The 15,797-nt window shown below is 29.8% G+C and overlaps 1 protein-coding gene across 8 annotated transcripts in view; it reads left to right on the top strand.

The window, feature by feature from the left end:
- The window catches only part of tty (tweety), a 356,795-nt gene that overhangs the window by 322,938 nt on the left and 18,060 nt on the right, over nt 1-15,797 (top strand). For all 8 annotated transcript variants that reach the window (XM_075375807.1, XM_075375808.1, XM_075375806.1 and 5 more), the window contains one exon: nt 9,477-9,799. In XM_075375807.1, coding sequence (XP_075231922.1) covers nt 9,477-9,738 — 262 coding nt within the window. In that variant the 3' untranslated portion in view covers nt 9,739-9,799. The remainder of the gene's footprint in view (nt 1-9,476; nt 9,800-15,797) is intronic.

Here is a 15,797-nt window from a genome sequence, read left to right as displayed (position 1 = left end):
CTTCTGATTTAAAACACAGTGGCCAGTCTTTTAAAGTTTTCTTGGGAAACTTAAATTTAAATATTTCTTAAAGTACGGAAACTAAATATTTTCTAATTAACATATTATTTTGTATTATCCTGTTAAAATGAATGTTCCTTCTAGTAAGGTATAATTTGATTAAGATAACTAATTTGATTTTGCAGCTTGTTGAATTTATTATGAAAATAGTTGTCATCACTTACCTGGTATGTAAAGTTCTACCGAAAAGTATGAAAATATAAAATTTTCTTTTATATCACTGATGTGCCTAGTACAGTTAGCTGATTATGATTAATAAAATACCAAATTAAGACACTATCTATTTTACTAATTTTAATTGTTGGAACCATACAACCACCTTTTTTATAGAATACGATTTAGTTTTTGATTTCGAATATTGCAGCATGAAGAATGACACTTTAAAATAGACTTGCTTTCACTTTAACCCTAACTGATCTTTCAGTAGTAGAGTACACAGATATGTTTATTTAGTTAAAAGAGAACATTATAAAAACACAGCATATTCTGATTTATTTAAATGTTAGAAGTTTTCATATTATAATGGTATGATGCTTACGTACATGCAAACAAACGAACGACTCGCATATACATTCATACTTAAGAAACGTTATATTTTATTTAGTTTATTTTTTAGTATGCACGTATTTAAAAATGTTTTTATTTTATTTTGTTTTTCAAATTTTTTTAGACGGTGTTGGTTTATTTATAGTTTTCATTTCCCGTGTATGTAAATTTGAATTAAATATTTTTTTCATAATCTAAAATTTTCCCATTCATTTAATTTATTTTTTTCTTTTTTATAATGATGAAATTTTATTCACTTATTCAACTTAATTAATATTATTAATTTTTGTTTTCAACGTGAAAGAATATTATGTTTACATTTATTAATTTTTGATTGCAATTTAAGGTTGTTTTTAAAGGATTTATATATAAATAATAATTTTAAAAAACTAATATTAAAGAATACTAACAAAATTGTTAGTTTTTTAGTTTTATAAAATAAAACTTTATATTGAATAAGTTGATAAAATTCTTCATTATTTTTTAAAAATAATATCAAATGAGGTGAAGGCAAAAGAGAAAGTATGTGTAATTTTCATTGGTGTTGGTTATCTATAGAATGGTAAGTGTGTGTATGTATCTGTTAGTAAATATCTTATCTATTATAGAAGACAAAAATTGAGTGAATTATACAAATAATAAATATTTGACTGTATTGATGTCTTTTCTAGCATTACCGTGTTTCTACCACCAACTTTTCTATCTCTGCGGTTGGTCAGGAGTTATTGCTATCGTTACCATTTATGCAATGTTAAAGTTTACAAATTGTTGTTCAATTTATTGAAATCAATATTTACAATATGTTGGGTAAAATAGTTATTTGACAACTGTATCCCAGAACTGCTTAATAATTCTTCACGACAAAGGAACAATGAAAAACATGCAATCTGTTAACATGAATTTTCATAAAAAAGTTTAACCAATAATTTATTATTTATTTATTTGGTACAACAGCTACTTAAGCCTTAGTATATTGTACATTGAACATAAAATATATACACATAACATTAATATACACACACAACAAGTTAACATACACACAAGTAACAATAAGTGTAGGTAATATGAATAGTACATGTGAACTACTACTATAAGTCTCATATGTCATCGCTACTTGTCCAGTTATCCATGCAACTTCATTCTTCAATTTCGATCCATTTCTTCAAGTATCATCTTTCTAAACTCATTAGGTCTTGAATCATTTACATCGAAGTCATTTCCTCTCCATAAGTCGTTCGAAACTGAACACATCTATCTAGTGGGCTCAGTCAACCAGTGTCTTCAGGAACAAACCAATCTCTTCTCCTCACATTCACATTTGCAACTCAAATTCTTATTTTTGATATGTCAATATCAATTTGTCCATTAAGAGCCTTATATACAAACATCATATCATGCATTGCTCTTCTCTTTTCCAGGGTTAAGATGTTCAAACCCTGACAATCATCCTCATATGACAGACTTCTGTTATATAAACCTTGATAAACAACAAATAAAGGCTGATAACAACCTTTTCTGGACCATTTTTAACTTATCACTAGTATACTCCTGATTGTAATTTCATATCGTGGAACAATACTCAAGTATGGGTCTAACAATAGTTTTAAACAGGCTTAGTATTTTATCTACTGTATGAAATTTTCTTCCAACCCATAGAAGCAGTCCCATATTCCTTATGACCTTTGAAACAATACATTTGATGTGACCACTAAACAATAATTTTGAATCAAAAAGCACTCCTAGGTCATGTATGCTGGTCTCTCCTGATGTTATCACCATCTATATTGTAGCCATAATGTACATTCGTTGTCTTTCTTGAAAATGTTACTACGACTGTTTTATCAAAATTCAATGGCATTCTATTGACAATTGACCATTCATTTACCCAACCAATATCCTGTTACAGTAACTTTGACTCTGCAACAGTTTTCACATTGCCAAATATCATATTGTCATCAACAAACATCAATATATTCGTCTTAATATTGCTGGTTACATCGTTAATAAATATTATAAAAGACAATGGCCGCAAATTAGATCATGCATGTTTTTTTCTGTTGAGAAAACAAAAAAGCTTTTCTCTTTATTAGGCATCAACATTTTTTTTATTTTGAGTAAAAGCTATATACTGATTTCCTGCAGCACAGATTTCTCCAATTTTTTGAGCTCTTTGATATCATAGAAAATACCAGAAGATTTTAACAGTCTAGGCTAGAGCCATCTGCACATATTTATTCACATTGTTTATTTGGTTAGCGATTTAATGTGAACAGTAATGTATTGTTGTGTTAAATGATCCTCAACCTTTCCTTACACATACAGCAGATTCAATCATTTGTATTTAGTTTCAATGTAGAATAGAGGGATTACATATCCTCAAAATTATTTTTAATAGATACAATTTTGGATTTTTTTTTAAAGTTACATGAAAGGATTCAATAGAGAAGTAAAAACTTGACCTTTGATATCTCAACATTATACAAAAATCATAATCATATTTGGGAAGGCTAATTTAAACATGCTTGAAAGTGGTGTTAAGTTCACACTACATTTTTTTCAGTAGGACTTGACCTATTTTAATAGGTACTAGTGTATGACCTATCGGCTGGATTTTTTTTTGTGGTACAACTGGTATAAGCCATTGTCATTAAAAATGTCAACAATATCTAATAAAATGTACCCAGCAATCAAATACACTTCAATTTCTAGGTTCTTCCTCTTAAAACATTTCAGATATTGTAGAAACATCAGATATTAAAAGAGTTACAGTTTACCAAGAACCTGAGGTTATTATTCCATCTAGTATAAAAATTAAATATTGAATCCAATTATAACATTTTTTTCAAAGAGAAATTTTATATTTTTTTCAAATAATTTATCTTTATTTCTGTTTAAATTAACATTATACTTTATTTTAATGATGAAAAAAGAAACAAGCTGTAACTTAACTATAAATGCGAGCACGTGGTGTAATTTTATTTGTACACATAATAAGCTTAATTTTGTTTTTCTGACAGATTTTGTCTCCCAAATGATAAAGCTGTTTTTTTCTATTTTAAATTAACTGACTGACCTCTTATCTAAACGTTATAGATAATTCTTTTAATGATTGATAAATTATATTTTTTTTGTTAACTAATATGTAACAAAGTGTTATACTAAAATTATGATACATGTTTTTATTCATAATTAAATCACATGGTAGATAGACTTCATTTTGTGATACTTGACATTTTTGTTAATTAGCCCATTTGTCAGTCGTCCTTAAGTTGGATTTGTGATATCACAATAATTCAGTTCAAGATATTTTGGTACATTTTATTAAAATGGTCGAAAAATAAATTTTCCTTTCTAGGATGTTGTTGAAAATTAATTATTTTAGTTTATTTGTAAAATAATTTTTAAGTTGTTGATATATTTAAAATCTGCACATAGTAAACAAATTTTTGTTTTCATTTGTTTTGTTTTAATATTAAATAAGATACTGACTAACAGACTGTTGCATTTAGCAGTTTAACTATGCTAGTATTATAGTTATTATAATATCACTGCTAGTAGAAATAATTTAGTCTGCTTATTTTTCAGTACATAGCATGATTTATGTGTGAAGGACTTAAAATAGAACTGTAGTGTTAGTTTGTACACTTATTTCTATTAAAGGCAAAAGAGTTAAGAAATGACTGATGATAATGAAGTTTCTCTTGGATTTAACTTCATAAGATAGATTATCTTCATTTTGATTTGCATAAAAATTAAGGATAACCTTATACTGGGAGAAAGGAACTGATTCCAAGACATCTTTGTGCATACACTTCCTTACTACTTCTTATACTTTGTTCAACTGATGGTGTAGTGGTTAAGACTATTTCAGACTATTATTTTTCAGACTAATTCAGACTATTAATGCTTACATTATTTAGAATTAAATATTTTATATAAATAATGAATCTTATTCAATAATGTAAAATAAGGTAAATTTTTATACATGAACCTCTATTCTATTTTTTGCTGTATTTAAAACAAAAGATTATTAAAATAAATTTTTTTTAACTATTAAAAGCTTCTTATAAACATTTTACAACTAGAATTATCAATGTGAATCATGGAAAATGAAAACTGTAGCACTGAGTCACTATTAATCTTTTGTTTATGATAGTATTATGTGATTACATTTTTTAATACTTTGTAATTTATGGTTAAAACTATTTTAGGTAACTTCTATCTACTTGAATGGGTAACTTTTTTATACTTATATTTCAGTGGATATTGTAAAAAAAATTGCCAGTAAAATTAAAGGTACTGGACATCAAAATTCATAAATTTGAGAAATAACTGTATTAGCACTGAACAGCACTAATGAAGATTTGTTAAGGATTGTAATGTAGTGTTTATCAGATAACATGTGTGTTTATCGAATAGCCTGAATGGAATAGAAGTGAACATTTTATTTTAACCTTTGTTACTAGTGAAAAATAAGTGTTATAACTCTCCAATCCACAATATTTTCCATTTTTTCATTAGTGTTTGCAATTTTTATTTCCATAAAAATTATGATGTATATCATAATCGAAGATTCAGCAACTTGAAAATCTCATTATGAGTCTTTTTTATGTAATATATTTAGAACAGAATAGAAGCAATACTGTTTTTAGTAAATGTTTAAAACAAAGGGGGGAAATCCCTGTTTTATGTACAACTTAATATGTTACACCAAACAGATTGATACAATTATTGTTGTGAAAGTAAGATGTTTGTATGAGAGTACCCAAATATAACCATAATTGTTATAAAAAGATTTCTTTTAATAATTTTTACATACTGAAACTTTAATCTCCTTCAAAGTATTTTCTATATGACTGAATGTACTTATATATGAATGGTTTTCCTCTTGCTGGAAACATCTTTGAAATTCCTGAAAAAGTTTTTCAAGATAAATCGACCTTGAAAAGGCCGATTTATCTTTTGACTTCTTTCATGGTGCAAAAACAGTTTCCTTTGAGTATTTTTTCATAAGCAGGATATTGTATGGAGTAAGATCAAGCGAGTAGGGAGTGTGAGGGACATATTGTTTTTCAACAAAATCTATTTGACGTGGAGGGCAGTATGGGTGGGGTATTATTATGGTGCAGAAACCAATCACTCACTCTCCCACCAGGGTTTTTTATTATACACTCTCACTCAATCTTCTTAGCATGCCTGGGTAGAAAAGCTGATTCAGCATCAATCCAAAAGGAACATATTCTCTGTTCATATCAAAAAAGCAAATCAACATTATCTTCATATTTAGTTGATTGATGTCCTAGGACATTGATCTCTGTGATCTCCATAGGCTTGATTGCTGTTTCTTTCTTGGATCATAGCCATAGCACCACTCCTCATCACCTGTCAACTTTATAAAGAAAGTGTGATTGATTTCATAGTTGACCTTCAAATCATAGTACTCATAATACAGTTGGTTTTTTGAACTTCTGTATTCAACTGACACACAAATTTTAATATGTTTCATTTCAAAATCGTCTGTTAAAATTCACTGGCAAGAACTCTAAGAAATAAAGTCAGTTTAGAAATCTCTTCAGCAGTCTGATAATCTTCATAAATTGCATTGCATACTTTTTAAAAAAATTTCCATTTCTAGGTTTCGAAGGTCAGCCAGATCTTGATCAATGTTCAAGTGACATTCCTCCCTCATTTAAAATGCGAAAACCACTCACAGACCTGCGTCTTACTTAAAGCTTCCTCTTTAAAACTACTTTGAAGCATCACCAGCCATTTTCCTTAAGAGGAAACATAATTTAATGCATAAATTTTAACAAGCACCAAGAAAAACTGACTTGTAATACCTTATGAACAATACAGACTAAAGCCATTTGGCAGACTGCCATGTTTACCCAAAGGATGATGACGAGCCTCAGCCATACAAATCTATTTTGATACTTCACTGGTAGTTGCTTAATATTTTTAAAATATCTAGGCTTTACTTATTTCCCTGCCACTAGTAACTGATGTTTCTCAGTTTCCATTATAATGGCACAAACTAAAATAGTTACTCTCTTTTTGGTAATTTTTCTCCTAAATATTTTCACCTTTATATTTTAGTGTATTATCTTGCAGCAGTTTAAAAAAAACCTCTGTTATATTAACATTAAAAATTTTTCTTATAACTTTTACATATTCTAAGCCACACATGAATATCATTTACTTATGCTGAACATGTTTAAATTTAACCTTAAGTTTCTACGCCCACTTTTTAGTGAAGAATTTTGTTTAGTTTTCAAAATTGTGCTGTTAACCAGAAAGTAAGATTGGTATTCATACTGAAATCATTGAAAAATTGCTTCATTTAGATGGTCACAGACTAGTACTAAGTCTTTTTTTATAACTGCTGTTTCTTTCATAATATATCTTGATTATTTTCTTCTATTGCTCGATATTTCTCCTACAGTAGAGGAAGCAAATTTAAAATTGCAGCAAACAGCTTGCTTATTTCCATCTTCTACTACCCAAATAATTAAAATCCTTATATTCCATAGTAAGAATTTTACATTAGTCTTAGAAAAAACGTTTTATTGTAATTGAAAAAACATATTGTATATGTATTATAAATACCAAGTATACTGTACTACAGTGTTACACTGCATGCCAAATCATGGGTTCAATGATAAAAGTCAGATTGTATTCTGGTACTACCTACTACTATATAATGTATGGCACTGAGTTTCCTAGTCAGAAAATAAATTCACTAATACAGTATTTTTGGCTTTAGATTACATATGAGGTTAGACTAGTTATAAAATTCAAAGAATTTTGAATGAGATCAATATGGTATAATATCCATCACTTCATGGTTATTAAATTATCTAATATATAGATCAACATTTATGACTTATACAAAGAAAAGGAAGGAAAATGCATTATATTGTTGACTTGTCAGCCCATCCTTTTTATATAGAAGATAAAGAAGATTATTTTAAAAAATTTTAGAAAATACATAGTAAACCAGCAGTTTCAATCTAGTATAAAGTTGTTTCTATTCAATCTTAATCCTCAAAAAATCTTGTGCCCATTGATTTTAAAATATTTGTGGGATATGTATTTTTTTAGCCATTACAGAGAAATTTCAGCTTTTTCTTTTGTAAAGTATTTGTGACAAGACCAGCCTGTTATTTCGTTACAGAGAAATTTTCATTATGAAGAGCTCTGTCTTAGAGAAAGTTTTGCTGTAGTTTTCTTACATTGTAGAATGTTGCATCTTAAGAAATGTATATATAATTCTATTAAAGTTTATCTTTTTTATTTATTATTTTTGTTGGACAGAAGAATAGGAAATGCCTAATATATAAGAAAAATAGGTTCAAAATTTTTTAACTTTTTAATTAAATTTATATAAAAATTTTATATAATAGATAACTTAGATAAAAACTTATAACACCCTAAAGGGTCAGAGTTATATTTATCATACCTTTTTGCTTTAATGAACTTAGTACAAACATATTTTGTAACTTAATAATACCCAATACAAATAGGTTTAAAAAAACTACAAATACTAACTATGATCGGTTAAGAGTTTGATACTGATGTGAAAAAACAAATCATTATAAAGTTTTTATATTTTTAGCTACTGATTCAAGCAGTGAAACATCTTGAATTTTTTTGAATGCTATCTTTATGGTAACTTTTAATTGAAATTTTCTAATGACTCCACTTCATTGTCATTTTCATTTTAATTGGCTAGCTGTTTTCTCATTTTCTGTTCCGTTAAGTCTTGTTAATCTTTAGGTATGTGATTGATAAATGGTTGAAACTTTACTTTTCTTCTCCTGCACCTGTAACTCTTCATCCATTATCAGAAAATTGTTTATGATATTACTAATCCAGTTTATCCTCATCAAAATTAATCCATTTCAAACATTTCAGTGGTTTCTTCGAAACACTGCTCATAACCAACTTGTTTATCTTTTCCAAAAACAAAATTTAAATTAAATTTAATTAATTTCTTTTCAAATGAGATTTTCTGAACACCATTAAATCCATTTAACTTTGCTGATTTAAGTACCAACATACCCCATACACTGCAGCCACAAGAATAAGAAAAACTGATGTAGCGTCTTAGAACTACTTGATTTATAATCACTGTTCTTGGAAAAGGGTATTTTGCAAGATTAACAAAGGGATTTTTCATCTACTTAAGACAAGAAAGTACTCGTAAGTTTATCTGATTGTTGTAAATGAGGTAGACATTGATTAAACATATTGTTTATCATTTTTACAGCTGTCGTTGGATCTAGGTGTGTGTATGCACATGCACATGCATAGTGTGTATGCAAATGCAATTACCACTACTGGTAAACATATATTATTATTCGTAAACCTTTTTAGAGAGCAGAATTAATATTCCATTAGATGATCAACTGTCTGAGTAAATAATGAATTCAAGTTTGTTTTGTTAACATGTTAGAAAATGTACAAAACAGTAGTTTGTAAATTAACATTTCCAAATATGTCTTGTAGCAAATTAAATATTCCTGTTATGTTAATTTCTGAAAATATCAGAATATGATTTAATATTCTTCTACTTAAAAAAGAAAAAATGGCCTTTTATTGTAAAAGGATGTAATATCTATCTGTAAATATTAACAAGTTTGTTATATATTTATGGAATCAATAGGTGCATAAAAATTGAATAGAGTAAGAGATAATAATAGGTATGGTATCCCAAAATTCTGTTGTTTTGATGTTTCAAATATTAAGGTAGTATATTATTGAATATAATTATAGTTGCATGTATTTTAGTTGTATTTCTCTATTAGAATTAAAAATAATAAAAAACTATTGAGTCAGTATGAAAGAACATCGGGTATTGTGTCATACAGAGATGGCCGGGGCGGGGGACGGTGTCTCAGTGATCGGCCTGGGGGGCCTTGCCAGCCACATGAGCCTAGCCAGTACGCGACTCTGAACCGCAAGTTCCGCACGCTCGACCACCCAACAGCGGGAGGCCGGCGCGCCCACCATCTTGAACCCGGTAATGCCCACACACTCGGGAGTCGTAAGGCAGCGCGTGGTGATGGACCCGGCCAGTATTCAACCCTCAGTAAGAAGTGCAAGACCCTCGAGTCGTCCGACTTCTATTGAGGGCCGGCCTCAAGGGTCAGCGAAGACTGTTACATGGTCACTGAACTCTGAGGCCGGCTAGGTAATTACTTTTGAGTTAACTATCTATTTTATTTCAAATAAAATGAAAGTATAACTGTAATTATACAATGTATTATAAAATTATTAGTGGTAGAAATAGTGTTAATGTTTTGTAATTACTATGAATTTCTAATTTATTGTGAATATACTGAAAAAATAATAATTGTATGTTTATTTATTATTGTATGCTAGTTTAGGGCATTAGCTTTAAATATCTTATGATCTTTTGAGAACAAGGGACTACTTATTAATACCATTTTTTTTTTAAATTACAGTATGTGTAATGTAATTTCAAAATTCTTTCAGATTATTAAAGTCACTGTTATGTATGTTTAATTACATTAAATGGTAGAAGTGGTCTGGAACAGAGTTGCAAAGATAAATAATAATTTATTTAGTTGCAAAATATTTTTGATATAGTTAATATTTTTATCATATGTACTGTTTTATGATTTGCACAGCCAAATTATTTCCAAAAAATTATTACTGCTTTATATTTTACGTCCAATGAAAATATTTATTTCAAAATCAGTATTTTATTTTTTTTTAGCTATAACTGTGACATTATGGGTACATACCCTCAAACCATCTCTGGTCATTTTGCCTTTTTAATTGAACTATTTAGTGATTGAAATTATCATTTTTGAGATGAAAAATGGTCTTATGTTCACAACTTGTTTATTATTCAACTTAATTATTAGATCTTTAAGTTCCAGCATCACAGGAAATAAAAATAATGAATGATTATTCTTATTTTTTATTAATTGGATATTACATTAACTTATGTAATTCTTGCAAGCAGTTTTTTCTAATCTTTTTGTTGGAAACCTTAGGTTCTGTTTTATATTAAGAGGGGTAAATCAAATATAAACTGGAATATTTGTTTTATAATTCATTGAATGATAATAAAAATACATACCCACAATATTATTTTTCTACATAATTTCCTCTTTTGGAAACACATTTTTCCCAGCGGATAGGTACCTTTTTGATTCCACTATCATAAAATGAAAGTGGGTGTGACATCAACCAATTGCGCATAAACACTTCAACAGCAGTATTGTCTTCAAATTTCTGTCCTCCAAGTGCTTCTTTTAATGGCCCAAACAAATGATAATTGCAGGGCGATAAGTCCAGACTGTATGGAGGGTGCTCCAGTGTAGTCCAGAATAAGGATGCAATTTTTTATTGAGTTTGAGCTGTAGTATGGGACCGAGCATTGTCATGAAGCAAAATGATATCTCAGATTGCAAATTAACATCTTTTTAAGTTTTGCTTTATCTAAAAGATGCTAGTAGTATGCGCTGCACAACATTCATGGAGAAAATCAACGTACAAAATTCCTTTGAAATCAAAAAATACTGTGGCCAGAACCTTTCCAGCTGACAGTTGAGTTTTGGCTTTAATGGGTGCTGTTTCTTCCTTTTTTGTTTCACCACTCTATATTTATCTGTTTTTATTCTGGGGTGTAATGGTGCACCTAAGTTTCATCGCAGGTCATCATTCGATGCAAAAAAATTCTCCTTCAGCTTGGATTCAATAACTGCTGGCACACCTCTAGCCAACAGAGCTTCTGATGTTCGGTGAGAAGAAAGGGGCCCATCGTACTACCACTTTTTTAAATCCAAGATTGCCAGTAATGATTGCCTGAGCACTGCCATAGCTTATTCCAATCTCAGAAGCAATTTCTGCAATTGTTAATTGATGGTCATCTTTGATAAGGCAACAAACCATGAGAATGTTTTCAGCAGTAGCACTTGTGTTTGGACGATGTTGGTGACCTTCATTTTCAACTAGTTCTCGCCCTTCCAAATACTGCTTACACCAATCATACTCTTGAGTCTTTTAAGTGTGTTGTCTGTCCCTAAACTGTGCCTGAAGTCTTCTTAAAATTTCGGATGGTTTCACACCCTCTGCCATGAGAAATTTAATAATAATATGTTACACAATTCGCTATGATACTTCCTGCTCTGTTATTATGATACTGACAAAAAAAAGTAGTGAGTGGCTTTCTAAGAGTGGGATCCCCTCCACGCATCCCTACCTACAACACTGAGAAGCCACACCCCTTTCCAATAGCCATGCATCAACAACAAAAAAATTCCGGTATATATTTGATTCACCCTCATATATGTACAAGAATGAATTAGAGAGTAATTTAATAGAGGGTAGTCTGTGGATGGTATGTAATTCATGCTCATGGAAAGATTTACCATCACTCCTTTCACACTGCTTATTAGATTTAACCCTACCTACAAAAATGTTAAGTATAAGTATTAATATTGAATAAAAAAAATTAAGTTTTAATGAATTTCAGAATAAATATATTGAATAAGGTCAGAAATTGAACATATAAATGAACAACAACGAACTAACTGGTAAATATTAGAAATCCGTTTCGTTGAGATTACTGTCAATGAATATTATCTTGGAATTATTTTTTTTTATTATCATAATGTTTTAATTTTTGAAAAATTCTTTTTCTTTTAATTTAAAACAGAATTATTATTAGATTTTTGTTTAAATTGAAAAAATAGTTACTTAGGTAAGTTTTTGAATGGCTTAGTTTTCTAACTACTAAATTTTAAAAACTATGCCCATACAATCTTAAAATTTAATCTATAGAAAAAAATTTGTTGATTTCATTTCCTGCTTCAATCTATAAGATGTTTTCTCTTGTAAGAAATGAATTACATTAGGAATATTGTCAGAAATAATTAAAAGAAGCTAATTATTTTAAAAGAATGATGTTCCACACCTTCAAAATGCACTTACTTATTTGTCTAAAAGATAGTAATTTTATTTTTCCCTTTTTCTCGTTCAATCTTCTACTTTCCTTCATGTATATAATTTTCTTATACTTTAATTAAAATTTGATTGACTGGTGTGTCAAGTAGTTATAAAATTTATTTCAAACTCACTGAAATAAGCAAGGCCTGTTTTCATTTATTTAATCTTCTTTTCTGTACAAGGTCTGTTCAAAAAATACGTAGACTAACGTCATAAAACAAAATGTACTTTATTTAGAAGTTGCTTGTCTGGTTCCCCTTCAAAGTACTCTCCTCCCCAACGCACACACTTATCCCAACAGTGTTTCCACTTTTGGAAACAGTCCTGGAACACTTCTTTTGTGATGTTCTTCAGTTCCTTCATCTCATTTGCTTCTTCTTTTTAAAGGTCTTTTGAGTTTAGGGAACAAAAAGAAGTCACAAAGAGCGAGGTCAGGTGAGTAGGGTGATCGAGTGTTTGGCCAAAAACTCACAAGTTCTGAGGGCTGAATGAACTGGAATGTTGTCGTGATGAAAAAACCAGTCATTTTTTCTGATGAAAAAACCAATCATTCCACATTTCTGGCCTTTTCCACCGAATAGCTTCCCACGGACATTTGAGAACTTCAGTGTAGTAAATCTGGTTCACTGTGGAGCCTTGGTGGAGGTACTCGAGGTGGACTACGCCCTGAGCATCAAAAAAAACTGTCAACATCACCTTCACATTGGAACGAACTTGGCAAGCTTTTTTTGGTCTGGGAGATGTTTCACCCACCCACTGAGACAATTGAACCTTTGTTTCGATGTCATAACTGTACACCCAAGATTCATCACCTGTTATGATCCTCGACAAGAACTTTTCATCTTCTTCTGAACATTCAAGCAATTCTTGACAAGCCGGGCGCGATGTGCTTTTTGGTCGTCCGTCATGAGGCGTGGAACAAATGTCGCAGCAACGCAGTGCATCTTCAATTTTTCAGTCAGAATCTCATAACATGATCCAACTGATATCCCACACTCTTCAGCAAGCTCTCTGATGGTCAGACGTCGATTTGCTCGAACCAGGATGTTGATTTTGTCTACATGTGAGCCATCAGTTTATGTGGAAGGACATCCAGGACGGTCATTGTCTTTAATCGACTGACGATCATCTTTAAAATGTCCATGCCACTTAAAACATGTCGCACGCTTCATAGCAACGTGTCTGTGAGCCGTCTTGAGCATATCAAAAGTTTCACTCGCAGATTTTCCGAGTTTAACAGAAAATTTCACAGCTACTCTTTGCTCGTTCAAGTCACTCATTCTAAAATCTACCAAACAAAAAAACATACTTCACAAACAACCGCGTAGCTAAGCAACCATTAATGATATTGCAATCAAAAAACTGTGTTGTAATCAACTGAACGTGGCGACGCCAAACGGATTTTACTGGAACCAACCAGACCCGACCAATTCAAACAGTCTACATATTTCTTGAACAGACCTTGTATTTCCTTTTAAATGATATCAAGAATTATCTCCCGCTTACTTTTGTAAGCGGGAGATAATTCTCTTATCCAATCAGTATCCCACATTTGAATTCATCTACTATTGAAATGAATTATTGTTCATCTATTTCATCTACTATTTGAAAGACAATTTCATTCAAATTTTCTTAGTGAATTATTTTTAGAAAATTTATCTTTTATTAGCCTTTTTTTGTAATAATAACCTGGGAACTTTTGTCCATTTACTAATAGCATTTGTAGACTATATTAAAAAGAAAAATGGCTTTCTTGATTTGTAATAAGGAGTAATTTTTTTTCTTTTGTAAACAGATTACATACTTTTTATGTTGCAGTTTTTTCTTCAAAATGATTTTGTAATCATTAACCATGAATGAGTCTTGCTTTCTGATTTACAATTTTCTTGTCATAAACCATCTGACTTATTTTAAATCTCAAACTCATGATGTCATGTTTCGATAACATCAAATGCTTTTAAATGAAGAATTCATGAAAAACACCATCATTAGGCATAGATTTAATGTAATTTTAAAAATTAATTTTCAGTTTAAGGAAATTTTTCATTTTTTGATCTTTGAAACTCTTTTGTTGATTTATTTATATAAAAAAGATGTCTTTTGTGTATCCAGTGGCTCTTATAAAATTCTGATATATTAGATTCATGATCATTTTCTTACTTTCTGTGTTTCTTTAAAAATAAAATTATTTTAACCATAAATCCTGCAATAAAGTTACAGTAGTTCATCTTGGACAAGGCAGTAAAATAATTCCAATGAGTATATTATCGTTTCTCACCACTCTTTTTTCCTTAATCTGGATTTTTTCTTCTATATTACTGATTCTGTGAATGTAGATTTGATCCTGCTAGATTCTGACAGTAGGATGCTAGAACCTTGTTAGAACCGGTGTGTCCTTGATGTTATCTGATAGGGGTGGTTGCCTACAGATTGGATGGATACTGTTTTCTATATTGAGGTTGCACAGTAAGCCTAATAGTTGAAGTTCCTATCTCTATCCAGTGAAGCTTGGTTTCTTAATTCCCTTCCTGATCCTTTAAAATAAAACAAAAAAATATAGATAGAATCCTTTGCATGATTATTTTCCCTTTTGTATCAGATTTATTGACAATAAATAATCGTTAAAGCTACTTTACAATTAAAGTAAATTTGTGTAATTACTCTTTAAAATACATCAGTGTGATTAGTAAACACACCAAAGTGAGCAAAGAATACAGTAACTGATTATTAAAACTTGTATAGATGGTTTGCATCAGCAGCCCTACCTAATATTTGATCTAAAAACTTCCAGAGCAAAATAAATATACACCTTTACTTAACAGTTTAGATTTCATTTTTTTATATAATCAAACATTTGCTTTAATAAAATTAAGTCATAAGAACTTTGAATCATTATAAGAGGACCAATGGAAAATCTAATTACAATGACATTAATTGATTGATTAATTAATTGCTGTTATTCTAATTATCACAGGTAGTTCATATGTTACTGAACTATGAAAGTCAGATTATTTATCAGATAAACAATCTAATTTTGTTTTACAATGGATTCACTTTCAAAATCTAGGTACATTCATTATGTAAGTAAATACAGTTTCTTTTCTTTACTACAGGCAAATGATATTAATAATTTATATCAAAACTATATTTTGGCGAATGTAAATAAATAAAATTTTAGTGCAGTGTATAATTTTTCCATTTTAACTACT

This window comes from Lycorma delicatula, chromosome 9 (assembly GCF_047948215.1).
Source record: "Lycorma delicatula isolate Av1 chromosome 9, ASM4794821v1, whole genome shotgun sequence".
Classification (NCBI taxonomy): domain Eukaryota; kingdom Metazoa; phylum Arthropoda; class Insecta; order Hemiptera; family Fulgoridae; genus Lycorma; species Lycorma delicatula.
This window is presented reverse-complemented; position numbering and strand designations above follow the sequence as displayed.